General features: G+C 39.4%; 1 protein-coding gene across 1 annotated transcript in view; it reads left to right on the top strand.

The window, feature by feature from the left end:
• The window catches only part of LOC135211139 (UV excision repair protein RAD23 homolog B-like), a 109,391-nt gene extending 82,624 nt beyond the window's left edge, over positions 1-26,767 (top strand). Inside the window, exons 7-10 of the mRNA XM_064244296.1 lie at positions 419-479; positions 1,517-1,641; positions 8,663-8,802; positions 24,848-26,767. Coding sequence (XP_064100366.1) covers positions 419-479; positions 1,517-1,641; positions 8,663-8,802; positions 24,848-24,958 — 437 coding nt within the window. The 3' untranslated portion in view covers positions 24,959-26,767. The remainder of the gene's footprint in view (positions 1-418; positions 480-1,516; positions 1,642-8,662; positions 8,803-24,847) is intronic.
• The last annotated feature ends 733 nt before the right edge of the window (positions 26,768-27,500 follow it).

Below are 27,500 nucleotides of genomic sequence, written 5' to 3'. Positions count from 1 at the left end.
CCCTTTTATCTACCATACTCAATAGTATTATGTAGTTTCATTTTGATTGTCTGAGTTATCCAGTAAAAAAAAAATTATCCAGTAAAAAAAAAAAAGATCTAGTTTAAAAAAAAAAAAAAATGATCGCTGTGCCCGAACCAGGTTTGAGGTGCACAGTTAAATCAGCTGATGTTTTGTTAATGTTAGGGAGAAAAATGTTATTTCCAAAGGCTATGCCATTGTAATTTACAACTTGAAATTAATTAAACAAATAGTAAATGAATAGAACTACAAATAAGGATTTATGTATGTAAAATAAGGAAAAGTATGAAGAAATGCATTGTGAATAGAATCGGAAAAATAATAAATGGAGATAGTAACATGGTTCATTGGATTATTTTTCTATTTTTCACATTGTCTTCAATCATCTTCCTTTCAGAGGACCCCCTCAGTTTCTTGCGGTCGCAGCCTCAGTTTGAACAGATGCGACAGATGATTAGGTAAGCTTATTTTAGTTGAGTTATTGAGGTACTATTATTTTGTGTGTGCGCGCGCTTCATAATCATCCTTGTCTAAGTACAAGTGACTCGGCAAGAGTGATCATGTCCCCCCCCCCCCCCCCCCCCCCTCTCTCTCTCTCTCTCTCTCTCTCTCTCTCTCTCTCTCTCTCTCTCTCTCTCTCTCTCTCTCTCTCTCTCTCTCTCTCTCTTCCTTCCTTTATGATGGTATTGGTATTGTTTCTCAGACAAAGTTGCCAACATCTCCACCTTCATAACTTATTATGTTCAGGCTTAGTATCTGTGGACCACTTGAGAATGTGCTGGTGTCTGAGGTAGCATTGTGTGGATCGTCTTAGGTTTGTCACATGTGGTACAAAGTGTGGTTTTGCTGAGGCCCATAGCAGAAGTGATGTGTAAAGTCTGTCCCTTATCATATTGTTCCATCACTTCTAACTTTTACTTGATAGACAAGTTCTTCCTGTTCTTCTTGGAGGCACTGCTGCTACCGGTAGAGGTGGATGGACACTTTGACGCCATAGTGAAAGTAAATTATGAAAATTAAGGAAAATATTGTAATAGCCAAACCACAGAACTGGCTCTTCTAGACATAATCTTTTAATGCTTGGGGTTGAGTGTTTGTGAATGTCTATGACATCATTACACCACTCAGGATCTCATGCTTCTTTTTGAATATATTTTGTCTCATCTAATCTTAGCCCAGGTAACAGTGAAAATATGTAGTATAAAACTCCCATAAATGTAGAGTTGTGTAGGGGAAAGTAGGCATGGAAATTAAAATTACTTTTTTTTTTTTAAGGCATCAAAAACAAAAGGGTCACAAGGTATGATTAACATATATGGTGGATATTAAGCTATAGCTCAGTAAGTAAGGGGTTTACCCCCAAAATCAGCTGCATTTCGTAAGTGTGAGCCAAAACATCATTGTATACTTTAAGTACATATAGGATGAGAATGTTCCTGCCTGTGGATTTGGAGATTTGGATTCTGCTATTTAATGAATAATACTATCTTTTCAGGTCAAATCCTTCACTATTGGATGCGTTTCTTCAACAAATAGGGCAAACTAATCCCCAGTTACTACAAGTTATACAACAAAATCAAGAGGCCTTTGTTCGAATGCTTAATGAAGGTGGCAGCTTAGGTAATGTACTGTAAATTTAGAGAGCAAATACTTACAGAATGGTACTTAAGGGTGGTGATTTTTGGCATGGCCTTTGCAAGGTGTGTTTGTTTGACCCGATTACTGAAAAAATGTCTAATTGAATTTAGGATTTTATTTTGATGTGCTTGGTCAAATTTTTTTGTTACTTATGTTAGTTATATTTACAAATTACCTAGATTTATTGTGAATAAGATATATATAAGAACTTGTCCAGCTTAATTTTAGGTTTGTAAACATATTCTTTTGTGATATAAGAGAGAGAGCAGACAGTCCATTTATTGAATTGAATTGAATATTGAATTTAGGCCAGAGGCCAAGCACTGGGACCTATGAGGTCATTCAGCACTGAAATGGAAATTGACAGTGAAAGGTTTGAAAGGTGTAACAGAAGGAACACCTCGCGCTATGAATAAAGTGTCGGGAGAGGGTGGAAAGTTTGAGGAAGAAAGAGAATATGAAAGGAGGTACAGTAAGAGGATCGAAAGTGGTTGCAGCTAGGGGCCGAAGGCACCCCATAAAGAACCTTAAGTAATGGCTACATGAGGTCCACTTACAGCACTAACCCCCCCCCCATGTGGGTCAGTCCATTTACTGTTTGAAAGAAGTCTTTTTGTTGCAGCTGCTTTCATTCTCTCCCTTAATCTCTTTATTGTAGGATTATTCCAAGTTACTTTATTAGTGCATGTTTATTTTTGTAATTTACTATCTTAACTCATTCATAATTATCTTTTTGAGTGTATGTTATCATTGGCTTGCCTTTTCACCCTTATAGTTAGATTCCGATAGGTGGCTGTACATGTCACCTGCAAGGCAACTGCATTGTTTCTTGTAGAGTTTATTCAGTAACTGTACTTATCATTTTTATTGTTTGAGTGAGTAGTGAATTCACCTAGATTTATAATGGGGTTAAATTCAAATAAGTGAAATGGTTCCCCATGGAGTTACATACTTATAGACTGTGATGGAATTATGACAGCCTAAAAAAGCTACCACATGTAATAAGTGAATTATAATCCCCCCCCCAAGATATGCCCATAAAGCAAGTATGGTTTGCAGTTGTCTTTTATCCAGTTAATTTTAATATGTAACCTCAAACACTTGAAAGAATGTAATCTTTAAAATAATTTATAATACAGTGTATTACTAGGCCATTTGGTCCACAATACTTCATTCCCTTGTTGAAAAGAAAGAAAAGTTGTGCTCCCTAATAGTTGGTGCTTCACTCATTTCACCTCCCAAATCAGGTGTAAGAAAAAAAAAAAGAAAAAAAAAAAGTGGTGCACTCCTCATTTATGATAGATGTCAGAATAATGAGGAGACAAGTGAATGTCTACATTTTATCAAAAAGATTTTATATATATACACATATACAAGACAAATTAGTCAGTCTTGGCTTAAAGATGTGAATATAACATGTCCTAGTGAGATCCAGTGGAAATTCAGATGAGAAAATTGTCCTGTTCGTCTTCATTACATTGTTACTCCTCAGAGGCACACACCACTGATGGAATGTTAGTCTCTTTCAGTCTTAGAAAGATGTCACATGTCAACAATCTGTAGCTGAAGGTTGTTGGAGAAGATTAGAAAATCATGTACCACAAATATTTTTCTCATCAGCAGGAGTGAGTGTAAACAATTTAGGTGAACAAAACTGTTTTTAGGATGCGTGGTGATGATCATCATAAGTTCTAGATTAAACCTGAAACAAATAGGTACAGTCTATCAGAAGCAGATGCTTGATGAACAACATGGACTTGCCTGGCTTGCATTTGTCCCCAAAGGCTATGTATGGTGTCTGATAATTAAACTCAGGCTGTTGATCAAGTTTCATCAGCAGACCTTTTTCAAGATGAATATCAAAGTCAAAAGACATTCCATTTGGACTGAGTACTACTATTATGATATTTGTGGACTAACAGTTTTGATCCTTATTTTTCTTGAAACATCCAGGGATGAAATGTTCTTATGGTTTATTTGGAGGCTGTTAGTTTTTCAGATCCATTTCAGCATCAACATCAACACATGGGCCTGCACATATACTGGAAGTCTGTGTAGCCCATTCACATTAGCTACATATCTGAAAATGCAAATCAGCACTCTGTCAGTGCTAGTTCTTTTCTTTTAGCAGACATGCTCGGGAAGTTTCAGTTGGATGTACAGTGTTGCTCAAATCCCATGTGACATGACTACATAGGATTTCGTTCAAAATTCACTAACTGGCAACCTAACATGCTCCATATTTATCTGTTATTTCAATGCAAAAATACGATTATTGCAGACAATAAGGCCATAATATATTTCATAAGAGTGAACTGTCATATACTACAAAATTAAGAAAATGTCACTTGTAGCCAAATTTCAGAAAAAAAAACACTTATGAAACATTTTGAAACCTTTGTTCAGTCATCGCTGGTGCATTTGACCAAAAAGTCGTCATCAAACCTCAGTTCAAATGTTAAATAAAAAAATGTCATAATTAATATTGCTTCCAAAGCAAGCATAAAATTTGAATTAGTCCTATTTGATTGCTTCTGCATCTCAACGCTGACAAAATGTAAATACTATGTATGTATAAAAGTAGAATGCACCTACTAATGTCAGCGTGTGAGGGGGAGCGTGTGTGACGGAACCATTACTGTCTGTGCAAAAACAACCACCTGGTGTAACAGGTCTACACTAATTAACGACAATGAAATGATCTTGAAAACATTTATTTTATATTAGTGGAATATTTGGATTTTCATACAAAATTATTTATTTTTCTTAATTACTTCAAAAATGATGGCATACTAGCAAATATTTGCCCATGCAATTATTTTTTTTCAAAGCCAAGATTTTGTTCCTAGGTCTAGGTGTGTTAGATTTCTTTACTTCACACTTAGCATTCACATCTGTCTGACTATTAGGTTATCTATTCATTCTTGCACTTAGTTACCTTATGAAAGAATAAATTATACACCAAATGCAAGCAGGACAACTTTCAAGAAAATAATATTTTAAACCAGTTGAAAAACAAGTGTTCCATATGCCTGATATTAATACTTATGATATTTTGATTAACGGCCATCTTCTCCATATACAGGCGGCCCGCGGTTAACGGCGCAATCACTCAACGGCGAATCGGTTTTACGGCAGTCGTCAAAAATATTCATTAAAAAAATAAGGCATTTTCAAGGTATCTTTACGGCACAAATTTCAGTTAATAGCGCCGCTAGCGCCGTTGTCTAACAAGTCCATACATTTGTAGAAATGCCGTTCAGACCATAAAGGTTATGCAAATTATATAACAATTTTATGGAGAGTTTATTACGTAGGTATTAGGGTAAAAATATATGCCTCTGACGCTGTTCTATGCCGAAAATATCGAGTTACATAAGTGCAAATTTAGCTATGGATGTGTCGATTCATAAATGTTCATGCTTTTGTTTAAAATGTGTATGAAAATGTATTACATGAAAGGCATTATTATTTCTGTACAGAAATATGATACAAAGGCAGCTTTTGAAACTGCCTTATCAAATACGATATTTTTTCATGTTCTTTCTTGTAAGCCGCCGCCTGCCGCTCTTCCGAAAATATCGATTTAAAAAAAGTGCAAATTAGCGATCGATGTGTCGATTTTATAAATGTTTATGCTTTTATGTTTAAAATGTGTATGAAAATATATTACGAATAGGGTATTTTTATTTCTGTGCAGAAATTTGATAAAAAGGCAGCTTTTGAAACCCCTTCAAGTTATCGATTACGTTGTTTTTTTTTCAAGTTCGTTCTTGTATGCCGCCGTCTGCCGCTCTTCCGAAAATATAGAGTTAAAATCGCTAAATTTGCACACGTTTTAACTCGTGTGCAAATTTAGCGATCGATGTGTCGATTTTTCAAATGTTTATGCTTTTATGTTTAAAATGTGATGAAAAATATATTACGTAAAGGTATTTTCATTTTTGTACAGAAATAAATACAAATTAAGGCAGCCTTTGTACTACACTCCATGTTGTCAGGGGATGGTTTTCATGTTCGTCTTGTCCGCCAGTTCCGAAAAATGCATTGTGTTATTTTTATTAATTATGCATCTTTTCCATAAATCCTTTAAAAAGTTATACATTATTTCACTGTATCCAAGAATATTGTATGTATTCTCATATTATTGTATTTTAAAATACTACGGCAAACTTAAGCCCGTATTCCGCGGAGCGGCCAATGTTGTGGTTTGAAATCAGCTGATGAATACGAGTTTGTTTCACCATAACGCAATTCTAAGCGAATACTCTTGCTTTCTAGTTAGCATAAACGAATATCTATATACTTTGACTTATATGAGACAAAGTTATTTTTCCTTATACAGCGTGTTTTTAGGTGGTAAATATTTTATTGAATATGTCTCGTTGTGAATGTGAACTACTATTTTTTTCATTAACAGATTAACGTTGGCGGCTTGTTACATTGCGTAAAAAATTACGTGATTCCGTTCGCAATAATCCTTTATATCATCGTAATACGACAACTTTACGTTATTTATCTTATATCGCCGTGAAACCCAACAGTAAAATGTGTTTCTTTCAAGCACAGTAGTTTTGATTAAAATGATTTTATCCCAATTTTATCTACAGTTGTGTGTGATGGCAGACGTTTACTGCAGTTTTATCCTTGTTGCCGATGTACGATAATAGTCATTAGCAGCTTGAACAGTTTTTCTCAGCTTCAGTTATAACTATGTTTAATTTAACGGTATATTCCCGGTTGATCTTTAATCTATATTGATCTCTGATCTATAGCAAATAAAGTTATTACATTAAGATATCTGAGTTCTATTCTATACATAACGCCATTTATAACAAATACGGCAATGTTGCACTGTAGTACGATGATCGAAAAATTACAAGCCAAAACCAAGATGTTATCCATTGTTCGGGTTGTACTTAGAAAAAAAAAAAAAAAAAAAGTGTTTTTTCTCTTTGTTCGTTTGTTCATGGCTGTACACTTTCACGCAACGAGTATAACGTTAAAACCACACTTTAATCATTCTCTTTTGCTGTTATTGAACTTATGTAACTAGAAGATGGATAAAGTTAGGCCATTGTAATTTGATCTCTCATAAAATCGGACTATCGTAAGACTAATGATCATAACCTTTATTATATCTTTACATACTCTAGACACCCACATGTACTGTACAGTAAATTCTATAGTACTATACTGCATAAATATAATTTTACTTATTGCGCCGTTGTGGGATTACGGCGCCTTTGACTGGTCTAGAGTTTCGAAAGAAGGTGTGCGGCGGCCATAGGCTTTAAAATCGCTCAGCGTCGAAAATCGCTTGGCGTCGGTGGCCAGGAACGGAACCCCTGCCGCTAACCGAGGGCCGCCTGTAATCAAAATCATCATCTTCCTTTATTCCTCAAAGTAACAGAGATTACATTGAAGAAGGCTTAGATGATTTTTTTAGGCCTATAAATCATTTTGTAGTATCCAGGCAGTTTGAACACTGCCTAAAACTTCAATATTCAAAGCAAACTTGTAATTTATATTCCTGTTTTGAAAATGGTGTTATGATGACTGTTGAGCTTATTAGGTAGACTGTTACAATGCTGCAGATGTAGGAACGTTGAACAGCCCGAGCAGCATGTTCAGCACGCTGTCACTGATGGCACCGCTAACCTTATCATGCCGTACTTTCAACTAAGCAATGTGGAAAAAAAATCTGTTCAAATCATGCAGATTATGCATTATGTATAGCAATGCATGAAAGGGATCACATAATATATATAATCATTAGGAAAACAGTGCTAGCTGTGAATTTGCAAACTACTTGACATGTATGACATTAGGAAAAAAAAAGTTTTGACTACTTAACAACGTCACATTGAGTCTGAGAATCTGGATGATACAAAAAGAATCACATTGCATGAGATTTGAGCATCACTGTACAGTTCATGCAAGGAAGAGGGACATCAGTTTAATAACATCATATGTTTCCTCAGAAGCAATTATTTCCTGTAGAGGAACATACAGATGGACCCTCTCACCTCTCACAAGTGCTGTAACCCTTAAAACATCCAAGTGACAGCTTTCATGGGTTTCATGATTATGCACCTCTTCGATTTTACCTTGTGTGCTTATGTGTTGCCAAAATTGGATCTGCCAGTAATCAAGACAACACCACTGCATCTAACAGGAAAGATTGAGATATCTATGCAGTGTGAATACAGCCAAAGAAGCATGTGGCAAAAATATTGTCTTTATTACTGAGCAGATCATACTTATAAGATCGTGCGGAGGCATCTGAAAATAAGGCTAGTCAGGTAAGAGTAATTACTTGATCTGGAGGCTCCACTGTTTTAGCCATTTAGAGGAATACTGACATTTCAGCCATCTTCAGTACAATACTTGAAGGTATTGAATTGCTTAAGATATATGTGGCCATGACAAATTCTGTTCGCAAGTACTCTACAGACCTTTACAAACATAAGGATTCATATGGTCTACCTACAGTGTATTTCACCCTTTGTGTGATTGATGGCTTTGGTATGAATTTCAGCCTTTATGCAATTGATGGCTTTGGTAGGAACAAATTAAAACTTTTTTCATGCAAGCTGGTTAATCATGTAAACTGCCCATTTTCCTTACTGCCTCAATTATTATGTGCACAAAACACCAGGAGGATAGCAACAACTATGACTGATGGGCTGAAGGTGTGTATACATGAATAGTCACTGCCACTCTGCTACTTACATCTGCAAGACAAAAAAATTTGTTCAAGCCTAGGTGATAGCTCTAGATATGATAGGTTTGTATGAAAATTTTATGGTATAAAAGTTCTATTATTGTGTACGGTTTATTTCAGTAATAGGATGGAACAAATACAGATTTTAATATAGTTACTAATGTCCTGGCTTCTAACGTATGCATTCATTTGGAGTTCTATCACTGTGAATTAGTAGTTTATGGTTAGGTGCAATTCAGTTGTTTGTGTTGCATAACATGAGTTTCCTTTCTCCAGGAGGAAGTGGTGGAGGTAATGGTGGCAACCAAGGCAGTGGTGGTACTGGTGGTGGTGGTACTGGTGGCACTGGTGGCAGATCAGCATCAGGCCAAAGTGCAATTTTGGTTTCACCTCAGGATAGAGATGCTATAGAAAGGGTGAGTATTCTGTTTATTTTTTAATTGGTTAGAGCTAATTTACATATAAGCTGTGTGTGACAAAGTTCGTCGGGCAAAGCTCGACCGTGTGGATGGGCCATTTGGATTCCAGTATTCCTATTTCCCCATGCTGTGGCCAGCATTATACTAGTGCTCCAAGGATGTTACCATTACAGCTTTCTGAAATAACTTGAAATGATCATGTTACTCTTTTATCATCTATCTCTTCTTTTGGCCATAATTCATTAGAGATAATTACTTTCTGGGTTTTGTAATTTAATGAGATAAGTGATTATATATTGTATAATGTTATGGGTATAGATAAGTGTGATTATATATTGTATAATTGTTATGGGTATTTTATGCATTGTTTGAAATATGGTGGGTGTCCTATATATAGACAACATGTGGTAGATTCTAGAAGGTGTCTGTTGATGTATTTTAAGTTGTGTTGTACGTCATAGCTGTGACGTCATAGACAAGATGGCGGCGGCGTCGGCAGATGTAAACAATAACACGGGCAGTAGAAAGCACGTGTTGGTGGTGTGTGGTTGGTAGGGGAGAGCTCTCTGTCTGGTAGGAGTTGTTTTTTTGGGTCGTAAGTCTTGTGGGTGCTGGTGTTTTAGGTGATTTCTGGAGTGTACTGGAGTTGGAGAAAGCGTACAGGTGGGTAGATTATTCATTTTTATAGACAAAGAAAAGGAGTTAGGCTAGGCCAAAATTCAAACTGGTAGCAGAGCGTGGTTGATCAAAGATGCCTGGATCCGACAGTGAACAAAGGGAGACTACTAGATGGAGAAGGGAATGTCCTAGGTTTAGCGGGATACAAGAAGAATACAAAGAATGGAAAAGGTCAAGCCGAAGATTGGCTATTGTTGTATGGAGAAAGATACAAAATACCCGGCGATAGAAATGAGAATGAGCTTAAAAGGGAAAGCCCGAGAGCTAGTGGAGCATTAGATAAAGATAAACTTACTGGTACAGAGGGTCCAAACGTTAATCCTAGAGAAAACTAGATAAAGCCTTATCTAAAAGACTCGGTAATGGAGAATTACGGTAGAATAAAAAGATACCTTCTAATAAGAGAGAATCTAGTGAAAATATGGCGGACTATTTAATTAGATACGAGAAGGCAGCATCTGAGTGTGAAAGAGCAATGGGGAAAGGCGCGCTTGAAGGCGAAGTCAAGGGGTATCATGTAAGAGAGCAAAGCAAATCTCACGGAAAATCAAAAACAAATGGTATTATCGGCTTGTGGGCAAGAAAAAGCTAGAGTACGGAACAGTGTCGCAAACAATGTTGAAAAGACTATTTGAGGGATTAGGGACTAAAGAGGAACGGGAAATGGTGGGGTTCGTCAGAAGGCAATGCCAGTTCTGGGAGAGGGAGGAAAACCCAAAGATATCGGGGAAGATGGAACCGAGGAAGGGGGGTGGTAGAAATCCTATAAACAAAGAAGGGAAGGTAACAGTATGTGCAATATGCCAGCTCAGAATTGGCATTGGGCTAGGGATTGTCCTCAGAATTTTCATAATAGGAAGAAAACTGAAACAAGACTAGAAGAAAAATAAGGTAAAAACAGAAAATGGGACAGAAGAAGAAGAGGTTTATGTAGGAGAAGTTAATAAAATAGTGGAAGCATCATGGGAGGTGGTTGATGCAATTTTGGACACAGGGTGTAAATCAACAGTTTTGCGGGGAATTGTGACTAGCACGTATTGTCATGGATTTGAGTCAGGAAGAGTTGAGGAGAATGAGGGACACTAGGCAGAGTCTAATAAAGTGTTTAATTTTGGTGAGACATCTTATAAGTCCAGAGGAATAATAGAAATACCTGTGATACTAAAAACAGAAAGTTTTATTTGAAGACGGAAATTCTGCAAGGTGATATACCCTGGCTGATAGGTAAGCAAACCATGAGTAAAATGGGTATGACCCTAAATTTTGAAAGAAAATTGTGGTCATAGTAGAAGTATTAGGGGAATGAAAGTAGAGTTAAGAAAGAAGCGAACAGGGTCCATTTAAGAGTGCCTATCAGGAGGAGGAAGGTAGAAGAATTATTACTGGAGGGTTGGAAGGGAAAGAATCCGAGGGAAATTAAGAACACAATGAAGAAATTACATTTACAGTTTGGTCATGGAAGTGGAGATAAAAATATGGAAGCTAACAGAGGAAGCACAATGGATGTTAATGGGTTTAATCGAAACAAAAGAAAAAGAGGAATAAGAAAAGTTACTAACGGAACTGATTAAAAATTGTGAGGTTTGTAAAAAATACAAAAGAAACAAAACCCCGCCAAACCGGTAGTAGGCTTTTCTTTTCTTGAGTAAAACGTTTCAATGAAGTCGTAGCGATGGATGTGGGAGAGATAGAAGAGAGAAAGTTCTTGGTAATAGTGGATATGGCAACGAGATATTTGTCAGGCCTGTTGGATAAAGATAAGAAACCAGAACTATAATAAAGATACTTTTTGAGTGCTGGTTTGCTATATTTGGAGCACCCTCCAAAATATTGTCAGGATAATGGGGGAGAATTTCAAAATGAAAACAAAAGTAAGGAGGTCATGGCAGAAAAATGGAATATTAAAGTATTAGCCACAGCATCAGAATCTCCGTGGAGCAACGGATTATGTGAAAGACCGTAGGCATGATCAAGGGAAGTGTAAGGAAGATGATGAGGAAGAGGAAGTAGATTGGTCCCTAGCTTTGAAATGGGTAGTGATGTGCTAGGAACTGTTTAATGAATAATGGAGGTTTCCTCTTCCCACCAATTAGTATTTGGAAAAACCCTTCACTGCCTAACCTAATAGGAGAAGAAAGTTCTAGTCCTGCAAGCAGAGAAAAAGGGATGGAAGAGGGTATGGTAAGGGACACACAAGATGCAAATGCACAAGGCCCAGAGAAGCTTTATTTATAAAAAAATGAGTCCTGTAATAAAATAAGAATAGCGCTAAACAAAAAACATCAGAGAACATAAATTTGAAGAAGCAGTGGTAGGAGATGAGGTATTCTATAAGAGGGAAAATGAAAAATGAATGGAGAGGACCTGCTCAGGTAGTGGGAGTATCGGGGTAAAACAATAATAGTCAAACATGGGGATTTCTTTAAGAAGAAGTAGCTAGGATACATGTGACAAGATTCAACGACGATCACAGATACAGAAGAGATATCGGCTAGAATAGATAAATCCCATGGGTGAAAGGTAGGTCGAGATGGCCCAAATGAAGGGAAAGTAGATTGGCTGGAAGGAGAGGAGATAATGGTGAGAGAAGGAATGCAGACACAGAAGAGACATAGAGAAAGAGAGGTGATAGAGGAAACAGTGGAAGATAACGGGCAAAGTGGGTCAATAGAAAGCGAGTTAATGGAAGAGATACCAAAATTCAAAAGGGAAAAAGGGAAATAGAGTTAGGGCTATAAACAATGATACAGGACAAGTAGAAGAATGGACTATTTTAGGTCTTGCAGGAAAAGATCAAGCCAAGCATGGCTGATTCGTACAATATACGAGACTCCAGTCAGGTGACAAAGGGTGGGTTAACTTGAGGGATTATAGTCAGGTAGAAAAAATTGAAGATGAAGAGGAGGTGTTGCTGGATTTGAAAATAGAAGCATAATGGAAGCTAAGAAAAGAACTTCTAAGTTGGAGAGATAACCAGGTAGATAGGAGGTAAATGATGTTGGACAAAAAGCTATATCTACAAGATGGATAGTAACTGAAAAGATAAAAGGGGGGAAAGGATATGTAAAGCAAGATTGGTAGCTAGAGGGTTTGAAGAAGAAATGGCTGAGTGGGAAAAGGATGCTCCCACATGCAATGCTACAAATTTTTAAAATTCTGTCTAACCATAAATAAAGGTGAAAAATTGGAATTGTTATACATTGGATGTTTCAAAACTGCATATTTACAAGGTGACGAGATACAAAGAGAAGTGTACTTGAAGCCACCAAGGGAAGATGGTTGGAGGGGATTATGGAAGTTGAAGAAAACAGTCTATGGGCTCAAGGATGCAGCAAAAGCATGGTATTGTAAAGTGGTGAAAGTAGTGAAGGAGCTTCAAGGTGAGAGAAGTAGACTAGAACCTAATATATTCTTTTGGAAAAAGAACAATAAATTGGGAAGGCATTTTTGTGTACACGTAAGATGATTTTTGCTACGGAGGAACTGAAGGATTCTTAAACAGGAAAACGATTGGGAGATTGAAAGGGAAATTGCAATGTAGAGAGAACAAGAGGCTAGCGATTATTACGGCTATAGATATACGGGTAATAGAGTGCTAGAACAACAAAAAGAGTTAACAGAGTACAGATCAGTGGTAGGACAGCTGAATTGGGTATCACTACACACGATGCCAGAAATATCATATGATATTAGCGAATTAAGTAAAGCATTTAAAGAAGGAACAACTCAGGATATGAAGAAACTTATTAAAATTGTGAGAAAAACTAAGAGCATGATGGGCGAAGTTACAATAAGTGAGATGGAAGAAGTAAAGGGTTTATTGGGAAGCCTATGCAGACGCTTCATTTGGAAACATAGAAGATGGCCATACTCAACTGGGTTATATTATTTCTTTGACAGTGGGAATGAGGAGAAGTCCCCAATATGGTGGAAGTCTAGGAAATCCAGGAGAGTGGCAAAATCCACCATTGAGGCTGAAGCCCTGAGTGTTGGGGAAGCTGTAGAAGGATTGATATATTTCAAGCATTTGTGGGAAGAGGTAGTAGGAGGGAGAAATTTAGAAGCCTTGGTTAACACTGATAGTAAAACACTAATGACCGCCATCAAATCGAGCACTGGTGTAAGTAGCAAGAGATTAAAAATAGATATTGCTGCAATAAGGAAACCATTGAATCCGGGAAATAAAGGAGGTGAGATGGATAAAAGGAAAGGAGCAAGTGGCTGATGTATTAACTAAAGCAGGAGTTTCAGGGGAATGTATTAGAAATTATGTAGAGGGTAAAGAGTTGGAGGACGAAGGAAATTAGAGGGGAATACGAGTTAGGAAACAGTCGGAGGGGAGGGAGAAAGAGATAAGTGTGATTATATATTGTATAATTGTTAGGGGTGGGTATAGATAAGTGTATTATATATTGTATAATTGTTATGGGTATTTTATGCATTGTTGAAATATGGTGGGTGTCCTATTATATAGACAACAGTGAGGTAGATTTCTTAGAAGGTGTCTGTTGATGTATTTCAAGTTGTGTTGTGACGTCATAGGCTGTGACGTCATAGACAAGATGGCGGCGGCGTCGGCAGGATGTAAACAATAACACGGGGCAGTAGAAAAAAAAAAAAAAAAGCAGTGTGGTGGTGTGTGGTTGGTAGCCCGGGGAGAGCTCTCTGTCTGGTAGGAGTTTGTTTTTTTTTGGGTCGTAAGTCTTGTGGTGCTGGGTTTTTAAGGTGATTATTTCTGGAGTGTACTGGAGTTGGAGAAAGCGTACAGGTGGGTAGATTTTATTCATTTTTTATAGACAAAGAAAGGAGTTAGGCTAGGCCAAAATTCAAACTTCAGCCGTATCACATTCTGTCCTTGCATCTCAGTCCCAGAGTAGCATTTTTATTTACTGTTTTTTAACTTTAAGTACTAGAATTCTCTTGATTATCTGCAACTTGGCATCATCTGCATCAAATACAGTCCCCCCCCCCCCCCCCCCCCCCACCCCCCCCCTCCTAGAGTACACTTGATAAATATACACCACACAAAATATAAAAAGACAAAGCATTCCATTGGTTTTGCTTGGTTACGCAGGAAGGAACAAGAAAAAATGTTAACAGCAAATGTAGTTCACTCAAAATGGGGTATTGTGGGGGGGGGGGGGGGGGGTTGGCACAATAGACTATGGTAATCACAATCATATCCAGGGGGAGGGCCAAGAGAGCAGAGTGGGGAGGGCTGGGAGTGGCCTTTTTAAAAGCAACACTAACAAATGAAATGTGTATCACCAGTGAGTGGCTGATAGAGATGTACCATGACTATAATAACATCTAAGAATTTTAGTGGGAGAATGCTTGGAAGGTTTTGCAACTGATAATTATAGGCTCAAAAGCAAAGCAGCAACATCAGACATTTTATCGCCATAAAACCAATTTTCATTTTTTTATTTGGACTTAGCTGTACTTACCTCGAACTACTTTAATAGGAGAATCCTGAATGTCAATTCAGTACCAACTAGAAAAAATCCGGTTATCCCTTCCACACCTTCCATGCAACGTAAAAACACCATACAAACAAACACCTAGCCAGGTACATACCCAAAGGGTCAACAGCCATTCGACCCTCGACCTACTTGAAGAGATGCGTGGGCCTGGGAAGGGGTCCGCCAAGGGCGCTGGCTGTAACGGAAGGGTACCCAGGAAAGGTGACAACAATAAGGCAGTGGTTGCACTTCTAAAACCCCTCTTATACCTTCTGTCCTACCTGAAGGCTTGTTGGGTCCTATGAAAACTTGCTGGCAAACCAGGGAGAGGATAAGGAAGGAGGGTTGAGGGGTGAGAAAAGTGGGATACACCTTCATGCTACCACTCAGACCCCTGGAGTCCTATGCTCCTTGGAGGTCTAGATCTGCTGTTGGCCAGCCACTACCGGCCCAATTATGAATGAATTGTGCGATTTATATGTGCCATCCTCTAGGTAGTGAGCTGTAAAAGTGGATTGCCTGTTCCACGCTCCGGCCCTTAGGATCTGGCTGACCGCTAGGGTCTTCGAGAAGGTTAGGAATGATCCAAGGCCCCTGATGTCGTGAGGCCTGGCTTTCTTCAGGGGAGGCATACCCGCTCCTTCGTAGGCTCCCCTGATCATTTTATTTAACCAGAAAGAGATGGTGTTCTTTGAGACCACCACCTTCTCCCGGCCAGTGGACATGAACAGGTTCCTAATGACTGGCCTGAAACGGGCTGTCCTACTGAGGTACTTCCTCACTGCCCCAGACCGGACAACAGAGCAGGTCCTGAGGATCGTCTGATCCCACCATGGCCGGGATCGAGAACTATACGAACCTGTCGAGGGGTTCTGAGTCTTAGCCACGAGGGAGGGTACATACCGAAGGGTACATACCGAAGGGTGAGCTCTTAACACCCTTTCACGTGGGAAACCTCGGTAAGATCGACCATGCAGCTCCCCTACTCTCTTGGTGGAAGCCAAAGCCAGTATAAAGACCATCTTCAGCATCAGCTCCCTGTCTAGGATGTCCTTGAGGGGTTCGAAAGGGGGCTTCTTCAGGGAATCCAGCCTACTGCGGTACCTTCAAGGCACTTGGAGGGGCGAGACTGTTTGAAGCTCCTGATTAGCATGAAAAGGTGCCTGGAATTCCCTAAACCCAAACTTTTCAGGAGGAAGACTTGGCCTAGGCCGGCCCTGACCCCCCTTTACGGCTGCTAAGTGGAGAATCTTGGCCTGCAGAGGCTTGAGACCTCTTCCTCTGCACCAGTTGCCAAACACCAACCATTTGGCCTGGTAGACGGCCGCAGACTGCTGGGAGGAGTTGCGGGACCCGTGGGACCTCAAGGAGTTCCTGGGGCCCTCAACTACTTGGTTTACACGGGCTGGGGCCCGGGACGTGTTCCCAGCGGGGGGAAGACTCGGAGGCTTGGCCCCTTCAGATCCCCCAAGAGGAAGGCCACAGCTACGAACCTCTTGGCACCAGGAGTTGGGGTGGGCTCTGTGTCATGGACGGGTATCCGGTAGCCGTCCTAGAGCACCCGTACTGTCTGGGGGACGGCTCTACCGATCCCGAGCCCGGGTCTGGTGCGGGGGGCAAGAGTGTGACAGCGGAGGAAGCCACACTGAGCGGCCCAATCGGGGAACCCCGCACCTCGGCCTGGGGCGAGCCACAGAGAAGGGAGCGGTCCCACCCGCCTTCAGGAGATTGTCATCACAGGGGGAACAATCTCTTGTACAGTAGGAGAAAAGAACTGATCCTTGGGCTCTGCAATGGACAGAGACCCAGCAACGAACTCACCTAAGGCCCTTGGCAGGTACAAGAAGCAACTTCAGGAGCGAAGGTGGTGACGGCCTCACAGATAAGTGTTCCTCCAAACGAGACTTCTTGAAGGAGACTATCCTTCTCCGACTTCCCTTGGAGGCCAATGTATCTATTCCTCACATGTGGAGACTTGCGAGCAAGGCCCGCCCCGACATTTGGAGCACAACGAATGGGGGTTCAAAGGGAAAGAGGACAGGAAAGCCCCACAAGACTTCGCCTCCGACGGGCCTGGACAACGGCGTTGAGGAGGAACGGACTCCATTGAGCAAAGGGCACACAAACACACAAGGGAGGGATACACTAATGTTCGGAAGGCAAGGGAAACAACGAAGGATCGGGCCGATACACAGAAGACGAGCCAACACATGTGGATGGGTCAGCGACCAGGAAGGCACTGAGGTAGTAGGTTGTGTGTTGCATGGCCGTTAACCCTCGGGCCATGTACCTGGCTAGGTGTGGAAGGGATAAACAGATTTTTGTTCATATACGAAACAAACCTTCAGTCTTAACATTAGGATAAAATACTCAGCGCCAGCTGGAAACTGGTAGTTTAAAATGATTGTGTACGCAAGGGACTATTGGCATCTGTGCTTGGTCATGAGACATGTGGAGCCACCCACATACCCCTCATTAACTCGTGATCCCATTAGTTATTTTCTTACCGCCTTTAAGAGAGGATGTGCTTTGCTCCATCCTTTTTAAAGCCAGTTTAGTTTGCCCCCTGTTGTTTTCAATTTGTTGTTCGGAATTCCCGGGTATGTGAACATGAAGAATTTTCATGCTTCAAGACTTCCTAGATATTACATGAAGCAGATAAACGCCCTGATATTTTCTTTGATGATTTCGATGTCGAGGTACTCATCATGTAGTAAGTCTTAGGTGCAGAAACTCTTAAGGTACAGTTCATTTGTTACCTGTGCTTTGGTGGAAAGAAATTATGACTAATTGTGACGTCATAAACATGGCGACTGCCATGACGTCAATTCACTTCACAGCTGCGGCCTACACGGAGACATGCTTCCATTTTCATTTCGAGGTACAAGAGTACTTTACAACTATGCTTTTGGATTTGGAGATTTTTAATGCACATTGTGTTTGAGAGAAATTACAAGCGTTAGGAGATATAAGTCACATAATGGAAAAGAGACAAGTCTTTCCTCTGCTTGGGCGTCAACAAGCTTAGGTGACTGGCTTTGATGCCAGTGCGTTCTCTTGCCAATCCTGGAAGAATAGGGACTTCATGGCTGATCCTCGAGCCAAGAGGAGATTTTTCTTCTCCATCTTCGAGCCAGGATTGTTACATCCCTATTATATGAAAGCACAAGAAGTAGTTGTAAATGTCGAACAAGTGAATGTTGGAAGTTTAGTCTAGTGTGGCTGCTGTGAAGAGTTGGAAAAGGCTAGAATCAGGGACTTCGTGACTGATCCTCGTGCCAAGAGGAGAAGAATAATTTCTTCATCTTCCAGCCAGGACTATCACATCCTTGTAAAGTAGCAATGCCACAGAAGGTTGGGTCTCTTGATCATGGCTGCAAGAGTACCATCAACAGCCTCACGCTTCCATCAAGTGTGATGACATCATAGCCAAAACCGCTTGCAAAATGGTGGTAGTCATGACGTCACAGCCTACTAATTCTCGATCTACTTTGCTGCCTCCGGAACCAAATACGCTTTCTGGTTCATTGGTACACAGTAATGAAGAATAAAAAAGATCTAGAGGTGAAAATTGCTAAGAAAGACAAAAAGAAAAGGCGTGATTCGTCTAGGTGGTGTCATAGCTAAGTTCGATGGCGTCACTGCGTGTACCAGTCAAGCGTTGGAGGATGCAGGATTTTGTGACTGATCCTCGGGACAAGAGGAGAAGAGTAAATTCTTCTTCATCTTCGAACCAGGACTGTCACATCCTAATCAGCAAGAAAGTCAAGAAGTCAGTGGCTGGTAAGCTCAAAGCAAGCGAACGAAGCTGTTTACAAGAGTCCGAACGAGCAAAAGCGTCGACGGTCGCTCGGCTAGCGGCCGACACGGAGTTGCCAGTGGTGACTACAAAGAGTCTTTAAGAGAAACTACAATGCCGTTGGTGTAGTGAACTTGATACATATGCCGATGGTTTTGCAAACGTTTTCCATGGAGACTAGATGTCAAGAGTAATGTAATATGATAAAATTGCTCTCATATTTGTATATAGGATTGCAAATAGATACCTTCTCAAATCCTACTGACTATTCAGGATCGAGCCATCAGTGGCCATTAAAGATCAAAGATGCCGCGGCCGTATGGTCGGTTGGCCATGAGGCACCCAGACGTTTGTCAGAGGATAGGAGTGAGTAAACGTCCCCTTGGGCTGAACACAGTTCGTTAGAACCGGAGGAAAGAGAAAACCAAGAGTTTCTGGCTTCGTATGAGGAGGTGATTGATTTGATTTGTCAATTCAATAACCTTTCGGGGAGCACGGAGACACCTGCCAGCATGCTTCCTCCGGGGATTGACATGGTGTTTGGTTTGAAAAAGGATACGAAAGTGTATGAATTACCTTATTCAAGTCATGTAGAGTCCGTTTTACACACATAAAATGCACAGATTGATGGAAGGCTATGGATATATGGAGATACCTCTTACTAATCGTATACAGCCTGAATGGTGGGAATTAGCATACTTTGGGTTGACCCCAGAAAACTTCAAACCTTTATAGGTAAGAAGAATTCCCATGTTTTATATACTTGTTGGTATAATCTGGTTTCTTACTGTAAGAATATTGACCAAACGCTTCGACTCTTACACAAGTAGTTAAGGTTGATTGAAAGATTGGTTCCTTTGAAAGTACTGTAGAACCATTCTTCTTAATGAAATCGCATGGAAACTTAAGTCGAAAGGAAGAGGTGAACGTCTTTCTTTCGCCACTTAAGGTAGCCAAGCCCAAGTAGGGCACTCGTAACCTAAGATGCTATAGCCAGGCTAATTGGATCATACCTTTTAGCCTAACAAGTGGTTATATTAGTAGCCTATTCCAGCCAGTCCGAGTCTACTGCTACTATCTTAGTTAATCTGAGTAGTATATCTTAGCTTAGACTGTCCGAACTAACTGGTTTAGGTATGCATGTGCTGGCTTGGACTAGCTAATGGTTGAGGTTTAGTTTTCGAACCTGCATTTACTATCTTAGATTAGTCTGAGTGGTACAATTCTTAGTTAGCTTAGCCAGGTCCGCTTAGCCTAACTCCGACATACATGTCGTACATGTCAACATAGCCTAATAGTGGGTTGATGACTTAACATGGTCTGGCTGCTTGAACAAGCCTTTACTATCTTAGATTGGGTGAATTAGTAAGATTATAAGTATAGCGAGCATAGACTAGTGCCTAGGCTACCCATTCGAAACACTTTTACCACCTCAGCCTAGAAGGTTGTGGTTGTAGCCTAGCATGTATAGCCCAAACTTTCTTGAACGACTTTACCCTAACATAAGTCATTTAGTTTCTAGATTCTAGATGAAGCTAGTCTATACTGGCCTAGCCTAGTTAAGAGTACATCTCTGATGGACTTAACCTACCCTAAGTTATGGAGGAGTTAACCTAGCCTAACCTAACCAAACCAGGGTCCTAGCCTAATTGGAAGAGTTAACATAGCCTAACCTAACCTAACCAAACCAGGGTCCTAGCCTAATTGGAAGGGTTAACATAGCCTAACCTAACCAAGCCAGGGTCAACCTGGTCTTGGCAACTTAAAATAAGTTAGTCAATTCATAATTGACCATACCTACTTAGACTAGTCCAAGTGGTTGTTGGCTAGATTAACCTAGAATCTGCAAATGGGTCTCTTCCATACTGGTCTAGTTTATATATTGAAGTCATGAACCTAACATAGAGGGTTCGAGCTTCAGTTGGCTAGAGCAAGGCATTAGAACCTCATCATATCTGGAAGGGGAAGGTGGGGAGTTTCCCATTCTTCAAGAGTGAGGTTGGGTGAAGTGACGTTGGGTACAATTCTGGGTTAGGTTACTCGAGAATAGCACACCATGATGGTTTCTGGCAATGTAGGATTTCCCTTTGGAAGGTAGCATATTGAACATATGCCCGTATATTGTAACAGGTCACCGCATAAGGTGTTTTGCGGTTGGGAAGTAACATTACTTGTGGAAAAATGAGCCATGTCCAAAAATGAGCCATGTCCTGTTAACAGATTAATTCCTTGGACAGGAGGATAATTAGGACGTGTCTGAATAGAATATATTATATTATCATAGGACATTTTCCTGGGGTTTTTCCTATGATATAGTCCATATAATTGGAAAAGTTGAGTGTATCTTAGTTTTTTACAAAAACACAGAGCTGTTTATTAGCTCTCCTAGGGCTGAGGGCTGGCCTGAAGGATTGGATATTTTTTACGTGGCTAGGAACCAATTGGTCACCTAGCAACGGGACCTGCAGCTTATTGTGGGATCCGAACTGCACTATATTGATAAATTGATTTCTATCACCAGAAATAAGTTTCTCTGATTCCCCGTTGGCCGAGATGGGAGTTGGATCTCGGACCACCGGTTTGGCGGATGAGTGCTGAAACCACTCTTCCAGAGAGGAACTCGGATAATGGGAAAAACCATGTAAGAGCTGTCTCAGGGGTTTCATCCTTTGAGGAGCTTGAGGATTCCATTTGCGATACTGGGAACAACCTGAAGGTTACGCAAACTGTAGGTTCTTCCTGTTCCTCCATGCCCCAAACGGAAGGATGGGTTCCAGTAATTAAGGAGGACCCAGGATGAGTGACTGATAGTTTATCGTAGCACAATCATCGATACCAGGTTCGTGTGGGGAAGAGGCACCACTGATAGGTAGAATTAATATCTCAGGGTCTGGAGGTTGCCCAGTATCCCTTTTCAAACTAATAGTTTTAAGATTTTGGGTGTAGAGGGTCACCTCGGACGTAACACGACTCCAAAGTTTGTTAGCTCATGTATACAGAATGACTCTTTGGCCGTGACTGCCTGTATAGAGGAGGTTTCTGTCCATTAAAGGCATTCGGTCAGTAGACAATGATCTGGTGGAGAGGTTGTCAGAACAGAGGGAAGTCTCTGTAATTATATGTATGTTGATATACATTGAACTGGTGATTGGGCAAGTATCACTTCACACTGAGTAATCTTCAGACGAATCAGGATCAGTGAACTGGCTGGGGCACATAAGAACTCCGATCTGATAAGTGAAAACATACTCTGTATCAGAGTAGACTTGATGGATTATCACCAGGCACATACATCTGTCACGTTACAGGAAACTGACCGTGGATGGGGATCTTCCTCTGACCTTGGTAGAGTGGGAGTACTCAATAACCAGGTTTTTGACGTAGACTCAAAAGTAGTTAGGAACATCAGTTCCAATTTGCCCCAGAATCCGGGATAATGAGTCAATGCAGCACAGGTCATGATGACTAATACATTTCTTATTCATGCTCAGTACGGTGTGAGTATGTGTGAGAGACCTTCAGCAGGGCTGGCTTTGACTTGTCAAAGTACTCTGTGGTTCTAGAAAGAACTACGTCACCTAGAACATAAAGGTGGTAGAAATAAAAGGAACAGGCCAGACAGAGGCGATTGGTCAAGCCTACTCCTTGTTTGTCAAGTTGTACCAATGAGGTATACAGAAGAGGTCATCAGAGGAATATGGGCCTTCTGGCATTTAAGAACATATCTGTTAAAATGATCGTGACGGTTGGTCTGTGACTGTATCGAAGTTCAAAATTGAGCAATGTTAAGGAAGTGTCTGTCTGTTCATTTAAATTTGAGAGTCGGTTCTTTGTTATGAAAAACCACTTTCAATTTTCCTGTATATATATAAGGTTGCCCAGAGGTCCTGGGACACAATTTCCTTGCGTCCTTTGGTGGCTACTCAACAAAGGGAGTAACTCATCCAGTGCCCCTGGCAGGTCAGTTGGTATCTTTTCTAAGATGATGGTATGAATGTGAAATGGAGGAGTTAACTGCCCTCTTTCCTTTTCAAATTTCTCTCTCCTTCTTTACTTATGGCAGTAAGAAGAGAGTACCATCATAAGCTGGAACGGACAAGGTACGGGTGAGTGAAGTGGTCATACTGTTAGGGTTAGTATCAGTGAGATACCTATCAGTAGCAGGACATTCCTCTCTTTAGCAAGGGGGAGAGGAAAGATAACAAACCTACATGAGTGGATGAATTAGTTTGTTAGGAGAACAGATCTTCTTATCTTCCTCGGACGCAATGAACTATGACATTGTGTAGAACCCGGAAGTCTGACTTTATGATATTCATATATGTCTTAGATTCGAAATACTGGTCAGTTGTTTTGTAGAATTCTGGTATTCAGAAAACTGATCAAAGGTGGCAAACTCCCAGTTGATTAATAGTAGTACTTACCTCCCACCAACAGTAAGTCTATCCTAATGTTAAGACCAAAGCTTTGTTTCGTATATTGACAAATGACAAATTTGTATTTTTCATAACTTACAAACCTGAGGTCTTAACATACAAAGGCCCACCTTTAACCACCCCTCTATCAACTAACCTGGGTTGGAAGAATAACTAACGGGGTCACAAGTTAATGAGGGGTATGTGGGTGGCTCCACATGTCTCGTGACCAAGCGCAGATGCCAATAGTCCCTTGCGTACACAATTATTTTAAACTTTACTGGTTTCCAGCTGGCGCTGAGTATTTATCTTAATGTTAAGACCCCAGGTTTGTAAGTTATAAAAAATACAAATTGGTTAAAAATTTGTAATGTTTTGGTCGATACCGGATTGACATCCAGGATTCTCCTATTAAAGTAGTTAGGGGTAAGTATATGGCGTCGGAACAAACAGGGTTGCTAATGCTATAAGCACACCTAAAGATCCCCAAGGGCATACTGCTGAACACATGTTGAATTAAAACGTCAATATTCAAGTCTCCTCCACAGCTAAGTTGCAACAAAAAATACACTAGTCCAGCACCATAATAACCATGTTTACATAAACAAAGAAAGGGCAGTCACTTAAAGAATTTCTTGCAAAACAAAGTAATTTTGAAATCATTACCTAAACTGGACCCATCACTTCCTATTAGTTTTTTTATGTAAAAAAATTAAGCAGGTTTTTAAATTCATTTTTTAGTTCTGTATAAGATTGGCTGGTGCACATTTTTTGTTGAATAATTATTGAAACTTAATATTTCATATTTGTAGTTACTCCCAAGTAAACTTTAGTTAAGCAAACTATTACTTTTTTCTATGTAAGCAGTCCACCTCCTGGCCATGCAACTCTGGTAGAGAATTGTTAAACAGCATAGGAAGTTGCCATTCTTTATGTAATCATGAGAATACTTGGGATAATCACATACTACCTTGTTTCCATTAAGTATCATGTCTTCCTTAATCATCATGTTTGTCATTTGATTAAAGGTAGGCCGTAAAATACGTAACATGTTGAGCCTGGGTTTTAGAGTACTATACCAGTGATTATTTTTGCAAAATCTGTTCTCTCACTCTCTAATGAGCTAGTAATACCTACTTTGGCTGCAGTAAAGTAAGGGGTTTTTGGTTAAACAGATAGAATTTTTGAAATTAAATTATTATTGTGCAAACTATTATTTTTACGTAAGCAGTACACCTCCCAGCCATGCAATTTTGGTAGAGCGTTGTTAAACAGCATAGGAAGTGGCTATGCTTTATGTAAGTTTTGGAAGCCAGTTGCAGGCATTTAACAAACTGTAAGCCTTTTAGATTTTATTTTTAAAGAATGTGAGTGGGAGGTGCTGATTGCAGGATTAGACTACTGTAATGGGTTTGTATCTACAAAATTCATTTGATGTAACTATGGTATTTTTCTAGTGAACTAGAGGTGCTTTAGAAACTTCAAAATTGTCTTAAAACTTAACTTACAGATCCTTTTTTTAAACTTGTTCAGGAAAATTTATTTGGGGAAGCTCGATGAATCTAGAAAAAGGCAACTAAATAATTGATGTGAAAACAGCAGTAGCAAATAGGTAACAATACCATTGAGCTTCCATCCAGCATTTCTTTGAGTTCATTTAATTATCTCAGTGATTTTTCTATTTTCAGTTGAAGGCCTTGGGGAACTTCCCAGAAGATGTGGTCATTCAGGCATATTTTGCTTGCGAGAAAAATGAGAACCTTGCGGCAGAGTTTCTCTTCAGTCAGACATGGGATTAGGTTAAGTTCAGTTTTATAGGAAAGTTGATTTTTTTTAATTTAAAAATTTTGAAAACTTTCTTTTGTTATTTAACTGCACAGCTGAGCTATGGGTGGTATTCCAGTGGCTTGTGTTATTTCCAAATTTTGATGGAAAATAAAGATGTGCATCTTTGCAACGTTTAAGTTGATACTTGTTAGGTGACTTCGTGTCCAGTGAAGGCTTTTGTCCTCCACTTACTCTGTTATGTGGTTGTCTGCTTCAAACACCCATAATTTGTACATACTATGTGATAGAGCTATCAAAGTGGATGTGGTGAGTTGTTTATTGCTCCTGAGGGGCAAAGAGTCGTGCCTTAGAAAAAATGTGTTCTCTGGTGTATAATTATGACATCACGGCTGTTCCGTACAGCGGGCAAGGGTTTGTTATATACCCTCGTTTGTTGCGCCTGAGCTGTCGCAGAGGATTTGTTCGGGAGAGCAGATTTTTTCCATGTTGCGACATACTACCTAAAAGCTTGTCCTAAACGAATAAACAAAACAAAATGATATAGAATATAAAGAAGTGCAGTGGTCAGAAAGTGAAAACATATTTATCTAGCTTTTTCTTGTCCAATGTTTTTTCTCCAGTGTAAGGTGAATTATCATAGGAGCTTGTTCAGTCCTTTACAGATTTGAAAAATAATGGTCCACTCCATTCTTTGGTGAATTCAAGATTGTTACTCATGAAAATGATGTATTTTTCATTGCTATTAAATTTAAATTTCTACCTTATGTTACATCAATAGTGGAAAGAATTGAAAATTTCAGTACAATTTGTAGGCTTCAAGGAAATAGCCTGAACTGTCACTTTTGCTGATCATTTAAAAAGTTTTGCCATCTGTCATAAATGCCAAACTAGACTATTACTTGAATACATGGTGTATGAAAAAGCAATTTTTATCAAGCTTCAGAGAAAAATGATGTTGCTCAATTTCATAATGGTCTTTTATTCTTTGATTCTTTGTATAAAGCTTACTATTCAGTCGTGACTCCACCTGATTGGATATAGGGTTATAATTATGCAACTGCTGAGTTGTTACGATAATTCATGACCTGTAGATTTGAAAGTTCCTTTTAAATTGCTTGATTTTTTTATTTCACTTATATCCAATTTGAAAGTTTTGCAAACATTAGCAGCACCCATTAAAATTTAAATATATTTTAAATCATATTTTGATGAATTCTTAGCTTTTGTGAAAAATAGTTTGTTTGTGTCCCTTTTTCTTGATAATGGAATGTTGCTTGAGGGAAAAAAGCAGTGTGTATAACATTGCTCTTTAGAAGAGCTAATTTGAAGCATCAATTGGCCATGCCATATGGGCATGATATTTCATAAAGAGAGGGAGAACAAGAGGGCTAGTAATCTCCTTTTCTTATGTGTAAGGCCTCGTCTGGGATTTTACAAAGTGCTGGGGTTGTTTTTGAAGAGGTAGTTTTATTTTATATTCTATTTTTCTTTTAAAGACTGAGGTTGCATATCACAGTAAGGGGCAAGGAAAAGATACTACACAATTAACAGATTTTGGCCTTAAATTTTAAACACTTTCAACTCCAGTGTGGAGTGCGATGGTGTGGCACTTTAGCTATTCATTATCTTGGCTGTACTCACCTTCTGTAGATGGTGTTGCTGTCTGCCCAAGTTATTTAAATTGTAACACCCAGATAGAGTAATTTGCCACCCGTGCTCTCCCTAGGCCTTACTTTAATAGGGAAGCATTTTGTAAAAAAAAATAAAAAAAAATTATTGTTAATATTTCTGTGAGAAGAATTACAACCAGCAGGTTACTTTCTATTTGTTTCTTTATCCTTGTATTTTAAAAAGATATGAATTTTAATTAAAGAAAACTTTATTGTTTCTTTGGATAAGATTAATATGCACATTATTCCCACCCACCCATTCCAGTTACAATAACCGGATCCCATCCTTACCCCTATAGCAGCCCCCTCTCCATACATCCACATAATCCTACAATATCAAATGGCAAGGCTATAGTCAACTAGAGTAACCTAACCTAAGTCATTGACATGAATACATGCAACACCAGTATGAATATATATCCAAATTGTAAGAAAAGGAAGTGTTGAGACTATTCTAGGCTACGTTATTCCATGCTACTAAAATCTTACCATAACCCTAACTATTCAATTAAAATATCTTAATTTTACAAAAATTGCATCGAGTCTACAGAATTAAGAATGGTTATCATTTGTTTTCTCAAAGTATCAGATGAAACGTTTACTAAAATGTACGAAACTAGCAAGCAATATCACTGTGAACTTCCTCAGATCACTACCAAAACTGTATTGTGACCAAGATAAGTAACCACTATGTTTGTCAAACTAGATGTTTGGAAGCATTATTCTATGCACCTGTACAATGAAAATTGTGTATATACAAATGGAACAAGAAAACAAAAACACCACGACTAGACTGCCTGTAAGTTGAATGGTAGTGTACATTTGCAAAACTAGTGCACATAACGCCTGATTCACAGTACAATATTGTCTGGATGATGTCTGC

Source organism: Macrobrachium nipponense, chromosome 4 (assembly GCF_015104395.2).
Source record: "Macrobrachium nipponense isolate FS-2020 chromosome 4, ASM1510439v2, whole genome shotgun sequence".
NCBI lineage: Eukaryota > Metazoa > Arthropoda > Malacostraca > Decapoda > Palaemonidae > Macrobrachium > Macrobrachium nipponense.
Note: the sequence above shows the minus strand (reverse complement) of the source record. Positions and strands in the feature narration are given on the sequence as shown.